General features: G+C 41.7%; 2 protein-coding genes across 2 annotated transcripts in view; both read left to right on the top strand.

Moving 5' to 3' along the window:
* On the top strand, positions 1-10734 carry LOC128743969 (uncharacterized). The gene is made up of 4 exons (XM_053840686.1): positions 1-96; positions 211-397; positions 477-689; positions 10583-10734. Exons 1-4 carry the CDS (start codon positions 1-3, stop codon positions 10732-10734), a joined length of 648 nt encoding a protein of 215 aa, XP_053696661.1.
* A 1301-nt stretch (positions 10735-12035) lies between these two features.
* The window catches only part of LOC128741837 (interference hedgehog-like), a 202971-nt gene continuing 200959 nt past the window's right edge, over positions 12036-14047 (top strand). The window contains exon 1 of the mRNA XM_053837922.1: positions 12036-13117. The gene's annotated coding sequence lies outside the window, so the exon portion shown is untranslated. The remainder of the gene's footprint in view (positions 13118-14047) is intronic.

Here is a 14047-nt window from a genome sequence, read left to right as displayed (position 1 = left end):
ATGCATTTGATCGATAAAGTGCGTGAAATCGTCATGGTTCCCGTGTCGCCCAGATATCTTCGGATTTCCACCATCCTGATTGCCATCTACAAAGTGGTTAGTTTCAACAACGGGAATGGATTAACTGGATTGGATTGTAACGTTTTTCTTTTCGCATCGATTTTTCTATTTCCCTTTCCCCGACCTTTCGCGCGACCCTCCGATCCGCAGCTAATCGCCCACATCTTGCTGTTCATCATGCTGCTGGGGCTGGCCCATGCCGAGGAGATGAGTGCCATCCTTGGGGCGGACATTGCCGACCAGAAGGAGCGCGAGGAGTATGTTTACATTCCGACCAATGCCAAAGGCGAGACCATGAACCAACTTCGCTTCAAATCGGCTGCCAATCTGGCTTCGGGTGGGTCTCCGCACTGAGTGACGCACGGTCATTGCGTGCAATTTTAAATCGATGATTCGTTTATTTAATTTCTCTGCAGTGACGCTTTGTATGCTGTACGTCGGTACCACTTTGGCGACAATTTACGTGCTGAGCTGTCTCGGGCTGCTAATTGGGACGCTTCGCAATCGGCATGAGTTTTTCATCCCCTGGATGGTGGTGGATTTCTTCGGGACTCTGGTGGCCGCCTCGATAATGATTGCCGTCGGCTACAACAAGATGACTTACTGTGTGATTGGAAAGTGGCAATACTGTGAGTACATTTTGCAGCATGTTTAACTTGACTTTTTAATATTATGGACGCTTATTCGCAGTATTCTATATCTTCTTGGATAGAATACTAAATTTGTAGGACTTCGATGCCGTTATCATACAAATTGGGTCGAAATTGGACAGAATTTCATAAAATTTTATTTAGTTTCAATTCTTTTTAAAGATTTCACACTTTGGATTTTTGTTCTGATCGTTTTCGTTCTTTACCTTTTTCGGTTAGGGCTCTTGAATTTTAAGAATCCACTATTTTGCGAATACGTTCGTGCCTTCTCTCCTTCAGGTCACATTCCCAGAGGAATGAACGGGTTACTTTCTACTAGTGGACAATTCCTATTATAACCAGAGAATGCCGCTTCGCTTTATGCGTTTAAAGTAAATTTGGTGTTGTTAAATCAAGCTAATTACTGAAAGTAAATTATTTCAAAGGAATTTGCCAGGTACTTCGACATATATTACTAATACAGTAGGATTTCGATTTTGATAATAAATGCGTGTCGCCTATGTTGCCAAATGACCTGCGGTAAGACGTAGTCCTACGGAAATAAAAATATTATTGTTAGAAACATTGCATAACCTAGAACTATTTTTATGAACAGACTTGGGGCAATATTTTTTCGTCATTTAAAGTATGTATGCGGAAACTGACTGATATTTAAGCATATTTTTGGAAGTAAAATATTTTGTGTTGCCAAAAACGGATACTTTTGTTGCCAAAATCGAGGCATGCCAAAATCGAACCATGCCAAATTCGAAATCCCACTGTAGCTCATGGTAAATTGTCTCTATGTGGGAACTCTGGTTTCGAAGTCTTCAAATTGAACGTAAAACAAGACTATAAATAGGATATGGAAATTTACCTAAAATAGGACTTCCAATTAAACTGAAATTAGAATTGAAATTGAACCTCGAATTGGAGTTAAAATTGGTCTTCAAAATTGAAAGTTGGAAGCTAGAATTTTAGATGAAAGTCAACAGCTAAAGGATAAAAATGAAAACTTGTACCGTGCCAGCACCATATTCTGAACAGTTCCAGATTTAACGCACATTTTGACAACATTTTAGCTATTAGAACCTTTTTAAAAATTTAAAATCATCACATGTAGTTATTAAATTGTTAAAATAGTTAGAATTTTGTCAATCTGTAATTCAAATCTGATCCTGTCCAGAATTAGGCACTGAATATTGAATATTGTGCTGGCACGGTCTACGAAAGGTAATCATCCCAATAGTGTTCGACATCGGAACGAAAATTGAAGTCCGGGTTCCGGTCCGGTTCGGAACGAACTTTTTAGGTCCGATTTCGTTCCGGTCCGCTTTGGCCCTGTTCCGGATCCGGAAGTCCGAAATTGTCCGGATGCAAAATTAACCAGTTTAAGAAAAGTAGGTAAATATCAACCTGGAAAAACCTGGAAGATCTGGAATTATCAAGGAATTCGAAATGACCTGAAAAAACCTGGAATAATCAGGAAATTTTTCAAACAACCGCAATGTTTGATTCATAGAGTAGCCAAGCGCACTTCGAAATCGGTAAAGAAGTACGACGCACAAAAAGCGGTAGAATGGATCATCGATAATTACCTCCGTGATTTGCAAAGATACGGCAAATTTAAATCTGCCACCCGCGTTTCGTTCGGCGTTAGTCAAGTCGAATGACATTAGAGTTTTAGGGCAGCCCTTTGAGGCATGTGACTTGATTCGCAGAACATCGAAGTAAATGCGACTGGCAGCTCAGCAAAATTTGGCTTTTCACGTAAAACTCTTCGCAGAACAGAGCCCAAAACCTCATTAAACACGTCTCTGCGAAATAATATTTTATAGAATCGAGTGTCTTAGTAAAATTCACGAATAATCGAGAAAAATGTAGAAGAAATTTCACTATCCCACGGCAGTCTTTAAACTGGCTAATGAAGGTTACAAGTTGTAAGCCAAACGGTGGTATTATTAAACGAAAATATTTCGTAGAATGCGCGGCCCAGTTTGTCAAAGGTACGCAGCGAAATTATAATAAAACACAAGCTCAAGAAAACAGCTTTTTCCGCATGACTTATGGCTCGGAGAACGATAATCAAACATGAACATTTCCGCGTGTCTTGCAGAAAGAAGCCTCACGCCGAGTTCTAGAGTTAGCCGCAATGGGCGCTAAAGAGTTCGGCGCTGCGAGAAGATGAAAGTGCGAGCGACACTCTCCGCCAAATCATTAATGCTTATCAATTGTTCACCCTCCGCTTGGGCATGAACTTGCGAGTAAAGTTGCGCGGAAACAAGAACAAATAAAGAACTCATCCGCGGAGTGTAATTTTCCAGTCGACAGAATAGTCGAAAGCGACTAGAGAACTCCTCGTCTAGGGAAATAGAGTAGGTGGGGAACTTTCTTCATTTCGGTAGGTTGGGTTAAGATACCCGCTGTATGGTGAAAATATACGAGAGTTGTTCTGGACAAGTCTTGCAGGATGGTTGGCACTTGGAGCAAATGCAAAACTATTCCATTAAACTTTACTTTAGAGATAAACTTTAGCTAACATCGGTGGCTGGAAAACGAATGGAAGCTGAAAGCTCGAACAGAAATTGAAATCACTTCGTCAGGTACGAAATTTACTAATGGGGAAAAGCGGGGTAAAATCACTCCATCGTGAAAGTGTGAGTCATTTCAGAATGTCGAAAAACATTTTAAACTCTCTTGTATTGAAAGCAGAGGAACAGCAGTTACTTCTCTAGAAGGGATAGGATAGATAGGTGATGTGAAAACACAAATGGAAGTGAGTAAGTTAGACGAGAAAACTTCGGTAATTGGATAATTTTTCTAATTTCCTCATTGATTCAAAAATAATTCAAATTTGAATGACCGCATTTCCAGTTAATATTATATCGCAATATGAAGCCTGAAATTGTATTAAATATACCTGGTAAAATCAGGGAATTTTGTTTTTCATGTCGAGTTGCCACCCTGTGTAAGCTTCTTCTCCGTTCCCTATGAGTCTCCGGTTCCTTGAATCTATAAGTGTCGGTTCTAACACTCAACCCAGCTAACTCAATTTTACTTTATCTCAGGGTCGGCAACCGACCTTCGGAGGACTCATGCGACCCGAAACTTACCCGAAATGAAGCGGAACCATCAGAAGGCAACAGAGTACAGAAAGGAATGGATTACTGGCTCTATTTAAATATAAAAGATAGGATTTTACATGCATGCAAGCTTTTATTACCGATTCCTCCATGCAGCGCTGGATGTCACATGTTGGGGCCCATTGTTGAACGACGAACGGAGGGAGAGGAGACCTGGATGACGGCGGCTCTTTCTGGATCCACAATCCCGTAGCTCACGGGATGATCGTAGTTACCGCTACTAGTTCGAGGATGATTCCGGAGGATGATGTCTTAGTAGAGAACCAGGATTCCTGTGGCGAGTAAAGTGACGCCAAATCTGGTCCTGGTCGCGAAATGTTCGGCTCACGTGGTCGCCCGATGAATTTGTCGTCGGAATAAACTTCTCGGCCGCTTTCGTTCTGGCCCACTCGGTAGCACCCGGGGAATTCCCGCTCGTGCTGATTAACACTGGATACTCCAGCTCGTCGAACCTCGTTGGCGTTTGAATAGGTCACTTAGCCTTGTAGACGTTGTAGTGATCCGAAATTACACCGGATTCTCAGGCATATCTCCTGACACTTGGCACACGTCGAGACTACCGACAGGGAGTTAACGTTTTTTCCTTCCGAGCGCGATAACGATCGATTCGCAACTGTCTCGAGCCGATCTCTCCTTACTCTCATCAACCCGAACAAACTCCCCTCCTTTCCTCTTGTCTTCACTCTCCCTGTCACCCTCTCCCTCTGTTATCACCACCGGATACCACTTTTTCGTGCAGACGAGAGTGGTATAATTTTAGCTGTTGATGATCAGGAACGTTTAAGGGGTTATTTATTTAGTGCGGACTTTTTGCCGTCTTTTTCGTTGCGGTTTTTCCGTTACAGGGTGTTTTAGATTGGATGTTAGCATTTAATGAGTGAGGCTGTCTCTGACTTAGGTGGTTTCTTACGGAGCCTTTAAGAGCCTTCGTGCTAAACCCCAAAACCTGGTCTGGATGTTCCGGGGTGGACGCCGAAGGTCTCTTTTGGGGTCCTAAGTCATCCATCCGACAGTGTCTCTTCACTTCACTAAATGGTAACATTCACATCGATCATTTTTACGCAAATTTTTGCAGCCTAATTATCAGGTGGGGGATTTTATGAGTTAGTATACTTATTCTACAGGTTAAACAAAAATACAAAAAAACTCATCAAAAAGCAAAACAAATCAAACTAACAACAATCAAAAAGAGCCAGTTAGTTGAACAAACAAAACTAATTTATGAATTTTCTTACAAACTACACTTAATAACTAGACTTACATACTACAAAAAAAACAAAACTTTGACGCCATGGCATTGCTACCGTTTCATTTAAAATGACCGGTAACAAATCCGTTTATTTAAAAAAATAAAAAAATGCGGCACGATAGACTGGTGCTTGCCAGTTTCCTCATAACGAAAAACTCCAAAACGAAAACTGTTGCCAACATTATACACACGAATAATTCAAACGTGCCAAACCCCGTAACCCTGGTTACCGCTTGATTTGGAAAATAACAAATCAAAGCAATCGGGGGTGAAAATTTTCACAAAATTTTCAAGCACTTTCGTTGCCTACATTTTTGGCCCTTCTCTTCCAGGTTAGGGAAGACTTCGTCCTGCTGCTAACTGTGCCTACACTAAAAACTATAAAAACTTTCCTAAGAGTTAAGCCCCAAACACAGTGCATACGGATTTTACTACGTTGCGGTAATTTGACAGTTTTTTCATGGGTTTTCTGTCAAATTTCCGCAACGTAGTAAAATCCGTATGCATTGTGTCTGGGCCTTTAGAATATGGGTTTTCCGTCATTTCTATTGAATTCTCCGCCGTCATGGAAAATTTTGTGAAAAGCTTGTTACAACGGATATTTTTCCTGGATTGTTGAGAAAATTTTATAGCATTATCATAAAAAAAATTTGTCCTACGATGTTTGGTTTAAAAAACTACAAAACTACATAGGGTACGGGAGGGTATTCCCAGCACGCTACTAAATTCGGCATACATTACCTTTTTTTGCTGCGCTTTCCCAAATAAAAACTTTGTCGCTATATAACAATACTGAAATGAATGTAGCACTCATAAGCTTTAATGTGTTATAACTATTTTCATAAAAATGAAAGGAATTTGCTAAATTTTGTTCAATAAACATCAAACCCACTGTTTTTCATTGGCGTAGCTAGGAAATTTCCCTGGTGGGGGCCTAGGTGGTGCCTTCAAAAAAAATTTCATTCATCTTGTTACTCCGGCTATCACCGATAGCACAAAGTTTTGTAGGGAAATACCAGGCGGGCTTCATAAGGGCCGGCGCAATTACGGACCAGATGTTTACCACAGAAACGTTAGGAGTACAACGTGTTCACGCATCACATCTTTATTGATTTCAAAGCAACATACGATACAGTCGATCGAGACCAGCTATGGCAGATAATGCACGAACACTTGCCACAACTGAGCAGAGCTTTGGATCGAGTGATGTGTTTCGTGTGCATCTCGGCGATACTTTCGAGTTTCTTTGAGACACGGCGAAGGTTGCGACAAGGTGACGGCATCGCACTAGAGCAGTGATGGCCATCCTGCGGCCCGCCTGGATTGTCAATGCGGCCCGCGGACTGATTTCAGATATAGCGAAAAAAATTGAGTCATGCGGGCGAACAATAAGAATTTTTCATACAACTGAATAGATATAAGTGAGTTTCTGTTCAGTCGGCTAATCAGTAAAAAGACAAACATATCTGTTCTCGCAACTAACTCGTTTTTCAGTTTTCTGTTCAACTCTCGTGCACATAATAAGTATAACTGCAAGCAGAGTTAGAGCTTAAACTCATGCTTCGTATGCCAAAATACTTTTCCTTTTTCACGAAAAACCTTCAACGATTTCACAACCTTACTTCCGCGAATGAAATGATTTGCTCGGTAATCCTGAGAGCGTGCATTTTGTGGTCGTAGTGCTCAGTCCAACAGGCAAAAGAGAAAGGAAAACAATCAACCCTCATTGCAGACAGAGAAAAGCAACAAAACACTGCAAAAGCCGCTGCTTTTCGCCAATCGGAGAAGATTACTCCAAGAATGCAAAAACAAATGGATCTGTCTTCTGCGCTGTACAGCGCACCGCTGGTAGTTGACGCTGTTCTGCTTACTCTCACGTCAGATTCTGCGAGTAATGCAGTTCAAGTTTCTTGCGAGAGCGAGCTGGATATATCAAAACGTCCGTAAGACAGGCAAAGCTGGGGATATTTCATTTGACTTGGCCACCGCCATTGAAGGGCAGCTCATTCTCCATTTTAGTGTTCATCTCCATTGACAGTTTTGTTGCTACTTGCTTGTGTTGCACTAAATTTGTGAATTTGAATAAAATGGAAGCCAGCACTAGCAAAAAACGAAAAGTAGCTGACGAAGGACGTGTTTTTTCAGGAAAGGTGGTCCGAAATGTACTTTTTTACGTGCGTAAATCAGAAACCGGTGTGTTTGATTTGCAACGACGCTGTTTCCGTAATGAAGGAGTTTAATTTGAAACGACATTATGAATCGAAACATGCGTCAAAGTTCGATAAGTTTGTTGACACAGCCTGTGCTGAAAAATTTGCTAAGTTAAAAGCAAGTTTGACTGGCCAGCAAAACTTTTTTGTAAAATCCAAGCAAGAAAACGTGTTGTGTAAAAAGGCAAGCTACATTATTGCAGAAAAAATTGCTGCTCAACCAAAATCGTTTTCAGATGGTGAGTTTGTCAAGGAGTGTATGAAAGCTGTGGTTCAAACAATATGTCCCGAAAAAAGACGTATTTTTACACAAGTAAGTTTGTCACGGCAAACCATCACGAGAAGAGTTGAGGACATAGCAGAAAATCTCTTTTCGAGTTTGAAAGAACGAGCTGTTGATTTTGAATTTTATTCAATGGCGTTGGATGAGAGCACAGATATTTCTGATACAGCTCAATTAGCTATTTTTCTTCGGGGTATATTTAAGAACTTTGAAGTGACGGAAGAATTGGCCTACCTTTTTCCTATGAAAGGAACGACAAAAGAGATCGATATCTTCAACGCATTACGTGAGGTTCAGCAAAAACTAGGTCTACCGTTGAAGAAAATGTCCGGTGCCGTTACTGACGGAGCTCCTGCTATGTGTGGTGAGTTGAATTTCAATTACGTTTTTCATCATTCATTCATACCCGCCCAGTAAGCTCCGGGGTACGATGCTGACCTAACAAGCCAGTCATGGTATGTTCGAATCTCGACCGGGCGGTGCCGCTACAGAGTTAATTGAATCTTTGCACTAGCCCCGTAATTCTCCTGTACTCTAATAACCGGTTGCGAAGTCAGTCGGTAAAGGAGGGTCAAGTTCTGAAGGACGTTTATACCTATGGCTTTGCTTTGCTTATGACACATTCCAGCGTTACGGGACACAATTAGTAACTAACTTTACTGTGTAAATTGGTTCTTGTTTTACCAAATTTTTGGCAAACAGCTTGTAAAATTGGTAACCTAAGAGGACTTTACTTTCCAGATGTATGCCAGGGATTTGGTTAAATAGGAACTGATTTGCGTGGTAGGCATAGTGTCCCGTAACGCTGGAATGTGTCTTATCATTCATTCATATTATTGTTACTTTTTTGCCTTAGGAAAAAACGAAGGTGCTATTGCTCATCTCCGAAAGCAACCAGAGATTTTGGCGCAATTTGTGCAGTATCATTGCAACATACATCAGGAGAATCTGCGCTAAAAATGTAGGATTCAAGGATGTAATGAAGGATGTCGTCAAGATCGTCAATTATATTAGGTCACACGCATTGAACCATCGTGAATTCCAAACATTTCTCGTAGACATCGATGCACAGTTCGGCGACATTCCATATTTCACTGAAGTACGTTGGCTTAGTAGAGGAAAGGTATTGCGACGAGTTTTCGACCTTCGTAAAGAGATTGGGGAATTTATGGAAAGTAAGGGAAAATCGGCTGATAATTTCAAAAACGAGGAGTGGATGGCAGATCTAGCTTTCCTGACAGACATCACAAGCCATCTGAACGATTTGAATCTAAACCTGCAAGGTAAAGGTAAATTGGTTCACAACATGTTGAATCAGATCAAAACTTTCGAAAACAAAATTATATTATTCGAAAAACAGTTGAAAAATTTCAATTTGGTTCATTTTTCGACACTGGGTAGTTCCAAAGTATCGTCAACTAAAAAATACGTTGACGCACTTCAAGCGATAAGGACTGATTTTTCTGGCAGATTTGGAGACTTCAAAGGACATGATAAAATGCTCCAAATTTTTTCTACCCAATTCAGTTTTGATGCTGAGCATGCCCCTGAGAACATGCAAATGGAACTCATCGAAATACAATGCGATACTGAATTACGTGAAAAATTTAATAACCATGGTCTTTTGGATTTCTATTCTAAATTTGTTCCGGAAGCTCGATTCCCAGTATTAAGAAAACACGCTCTTTTTGTTGCTTCTTTGTTTGGATCCACGTACATCTGTGAACAACTATTTTCCATTATGAAACAAGTGAAATCAAAGTCCAGGAACAGGATAACAGACGACCACTTGGAAAATTCGCTGTGTATAGCGACCTCTAGCATCAAAGCTGATCTGGATAAACTGGCCCAAGAAAAATAAGTAAAAACGAAACGACATTGGACATGTATTTCAGCATAACTATATTAATAAATCAAAAAATATGATTAATTTTTTTAATTACCGAAAGAAAACTAAATTAACCGTGATATATTGTCACATAATAAAACTAATTTTTTTCTAATTTTAATGCTGAGTCAATCAAAAACCATTGAAAAAATATTGCGGCCCGCGGCTTTTAAGAAAAAATTGGATTTGGCCCGCATCATGTCACTAGCTGGGCACCACTGGTATAGCAGAACAATTCTACTTCTTTTTATCACGGAAGAACACAAAAATTCCCGTCTGTTATGAAATTATAAATCAATTCTCATTCACTAGCCATTAGCAGCATTTTGCTTTTAATTTCAGCATATGGTGCTTTATTTACACTACTACCAATATGTGAGGCATGAAACGACTGAAAAGCTTCTATCGTGTTGACATAGCTAGTAATTGAGTGACAATCACTTGCTTCTGGCGCTAATGTACATGAACAATTGAATGATACACTAGCGCCAGCAGCAAGCTGTTGTCACTGCAAAACTAATTATTTTCAATGAGCCCGGAATGTAGGCAATAGCGAGAAGTTATCCACCGGTCTCTCTTTTGATCCGTTTTTGAAAAGCATTTAATCCCTGTGCTGGCTATTTAGGCCGGTTGGATTTAAAAAACACAGACACCACTATAGAAAATGGGCTCAATTTAGCCGCAGCGACTTCATCATTTCTCGCGACTATAACTCAAATTCAGTTGCGTTTTAATCAGTAAATTCTCCGATATTCAGTAAATATTCTATCAACTGGCATAAAAATCTTGTCTCGAATGAATATAGTTTCAACGTAATTTCTGAATATTGTTCAAGCTACAGCTTAATGGGCTGGAAATACCCTCCCGTACCCAAGTTTCCACTGCCTTATAAAGAGTTAACAAGCTATTTGCAACTGTGGATTAAAAATTGACACTTTCGTAACTTCTGGAACCATCAAACAGAAACTGTTACTATTCAAATTCGACCAAATAGTTGTTGACAATGACAAGCAAAGCAGCAGAAAGCAGAATTTGGCTATCTTGTTTTAGGGCTAAAACTAATATAACCCATTAAAACAGTTCTTCCCAAACCTAACATCTTATCCGTTCCTCGTTCCAGGGGGCTTCTGCGCGGTGATGACGGCCTTCAACCTGATCATCTGGACCGTGGTACGCATGTTCTACAAGAATCTGGTGCACATGACGAAGCTGCGCGAGGTTGCGGTCGTGGCCATCCCGTGCCCGTCGCCCGGAACCAAACCGGTACCGTAACACTACCGCAAGGAAAACATGCACCTGAGCGACGGTGGCCTCAAGCATATACTGTTCGATTCCAACGAAGCCAACTATTTGGTATAAACAGGCCCCCGGGAGAAAGCTATTTGTAGGTAAACGTAACTTGGTAAGTTTGAGAATCGCAAGGAAAGTATTAGGTCAATTTTTGGATCGCTTCGTAGTTGATTTTCCGCTGGATGGAAATGTGATAGTTTGTGACCGAAACTTTGTGAAAATTGGTCGCTCTAGGAAAGGGGCTCCCCTTGAAAATTGTTGCACTAAAGGTAAATCCAATTGATTAAAAATCAACCAATTTTCAAATCTATCTTTACATTCTGTAGAAGTCTAAACTCTGATCAAATTAAAAAAAAACTACGGTATTGTAGCAACGCAGATAGCGTTATATCGATGAAATAAATTATGCCTCATCCAAAAGTTTTCAATCTTCTATTCGAAAGATAAAAATTAGAAAAAAAAAAAATATAACGCAAATGACACACCCCCAGCCTACTGTTTACTCAACAGCCCAGCAGTTTTACGACTTGCAGTTGAAATTCATCCCAAAGCGTTGACGGCTTTTGACAGCTTGGTTGGCAGTTCATCGCCAAATTCATTCTGCCTTCGCTCGCTCTTTAGAAGGTGCCTCTACTGTTCCTGCTGCTAGCTTGCTTGAAACAAATCCCAAAAGATAAGCCACTTCGCTCTCTGTTTGTAAATAACAAACTCACCGAAAGTTGGCCCTTTCGCGGTGTGACGGTGACGGTGTGATCGCTTCTTCTTATTTTCCAACGTTTCGTTTCGTTCGCTCTGCTCCGCTCATGCGAGCTCAAGCTCGCAGTTCAGCTCGCAGCTCGCAGCAGGTTCAAATTCACTCTCGCCGTTCAGTCGTGCCCATTCATCGGACCCGTTCGCAAGTGTTTACGGTTTGCTCGGCTTGTCGCGTGTTGTGCAAAAGCGGGATATATTCGGGAAAAATTGCGCCCTCACTGATCGGGCCGTCGGGAATTTACGGGGTTAGTGCCAGGGAAATTCTTTCACTTCGAAAGGTCTGGGTCGCCACTTACTGGCGCGTATAAGTGTAGTGTGACATTTACGTAAGGCTGACACCCGAAGTTTGCGGGCTTGCGTTGTTTCCGGAGAGTGTAGTGAAAAAGCAAAGAATTTACCCAAATCAGTGTCAATCAACGGACCACAACGCGCCTAGTTAGTAGTGTACAGCAGAGAAAGAGTCGAAGTACTTGACAGAAAATATTATGATTTTGCTTTCGTTTGTTTCTTGCCAAAAATAAGTAAGTGGGCAAATGCTCACCGTCATTTTACTCGCTGCTGGCTGCCTGCTCTGCTCGCATTTGGGTGGTATTTTTAACAAGCCTCGCGCGCAGCACCAGCGTCCGAGTTGTGGGTAGAAGAAAGAGAGGTAAAGTCGGGCCGGACGCGGGCGCGGTGGCATAAACGGAACGAAAGAACGAAGCGTAAGCGACAAGTGAACCCGCACGAAAGCGCGAAAGAGAGACGATCGCAACGATCCCACCATCGTCGTGTCGCTCTTGCTCAAGAAAGGGCAGAAGAAAGCGAACGGTGAAAATAGAGGAAAGATAGAGGAACCGGAGCGGCCGGTTAGTGTGGTGTTGGTGCCGGTGTTCTTTCCGTGTGCATGTGGGTTGTCTGCAGACCAAGAAAGTGCACAAAAAGGAAGGCAAAGTGCTGTTTCAGTGATTTTGCTTCCATCATCTCCCATCCGAGCTGCGATTGTGGTGGCATTGAATCCATCATCACCGGGGATGTATATTTTGCTTTCGATCTGAAATCACATAATAAAGTTGAAGGAAGCCACTGGTTGCCGCCGTACGAGTAGTGCGTTAGTGATTAATTATTGTGCGAGTGATTTATTTGTGTTGAAAGAGTAGAGCGCAAGTGCGACACCGTTTTGACGGATGATCGGAAGTGTGGAGAAGAGTTCGCAGAACATAGCATGATCGTCTTCCGAAGGTGTACACACAAATACAGTTGAGCTTTTCCGTCAAACCGACACGCCGCACGCATACGTCGGCGGACTCAAGTTAAGTCAAGTCAACGTGTTTAGAAATATTATCCACTATCGAGAAACAGCGACATCGTAGGACGACAAGAGAAATAAGAGCCGCCGTTGGCGATCGGTACGAGGATCGCAGAGAAACAAAAATAACAACTCTAGCTCCAGACGGTCGGTTTGGAAGCAAAACAGAAGAGAAACGAAACTTGAAAACATTTTCTTCGTCCGCGTTTGTTCCGATCATGAGAAACGTCGATCGTTCGGCGGAAGAATAATAACCATAGTTTCGAACGCATACAACGGAGCAGCAACAGCAACAGCAACAACAACAACGACAGCAGTAAAGAAGTAAGTCCAAAAAGAAAAACGATGCCGAAGAGGTAGAGACCGTGGTAATGGTGCACGGTTCATCAGGGTTTTGAAAAGATTGGAATTTTGCCCGTCTGACGGCTGGGTGCTGACGACGGGGCTGCGCCGCCGCCGTCCCCCAACCCACGTTTTCCACGAGTTCTGTTCGATGGAAGGTCAAGGAATTGGTCCCCGGGGCGGCAAAGATGCAACCAACGGTACCCGAAGCCGAGGCTAGGCCTCGTTGTCGTTGTGCCGGTTGATGGCTCGGCTCGGATTTGACCGTTTCGGTTTAGGGAGAAATTTGAGTCCGTTTTTTCTGGGGGGGTTTTGATTCATTTTTGGGATTTAGAATAAAGTTCTCGTTGATGCGAGGTGAAGGCCCGGTTGGGAAACACAGAGCTTTGGATTGGATTTAGTAAATAAGTGCAGTGGAAAATTTATTATCTACCATCTGATTCTACTATCTTACTTACGCAGTTGCAGTCTATTGTTTAAAAAGTGTCGAGTCACGATGAAATTGCTACAATTACTTATTGTGAACCTCTATGTGGGATTTAGTTGTCTGAAACCGTGGCTCAGCTTTCATTATCCGAAGGCGCGACGCTGCGGATTATTATTAAGATTACATAACAGAGAATGTCATCCGACAAATGGTTATTTGATGGTTGTTCCGATAATTGATAAAGAACTCTGAAGAAAAGCCTTTACTTCCGGACTGATTTAACACAAGCTTTGTTTTGGCGCAACTGTTTTGCCATGTTTAGCGAAAAAACGCTCCAGTTCGCAAAGTAATATGACAGGCAGGTGAATGAATATCTTTATAGGTGACGGACCACTTTCGTCATACGTACACATGATCCATACTTTAATTCAAGTTTTAAGAAGATTTATATCCGCAAGTACTCAGATTTTTCACACGAGTGGAAT

This window comes from Sabethes cyaneus, chromosome 3 (assembly GCF_943734655.1).
Source record: "Sabethes cyaneus chromosome 3, idSabCyanKW18_F2, whole genome shotgun sequence".
NCBI classification, from domain to species: Eukaryota; Metazoa; Arthropoda; class Insecta; order Diptera; family Culicidae; genus Sabethes; species Sabethes cyaneus.
Note: the sequence above shows the minus strand (reverse complement) of the source record. Positions and strands in the feature narration are given on the sequence as shown.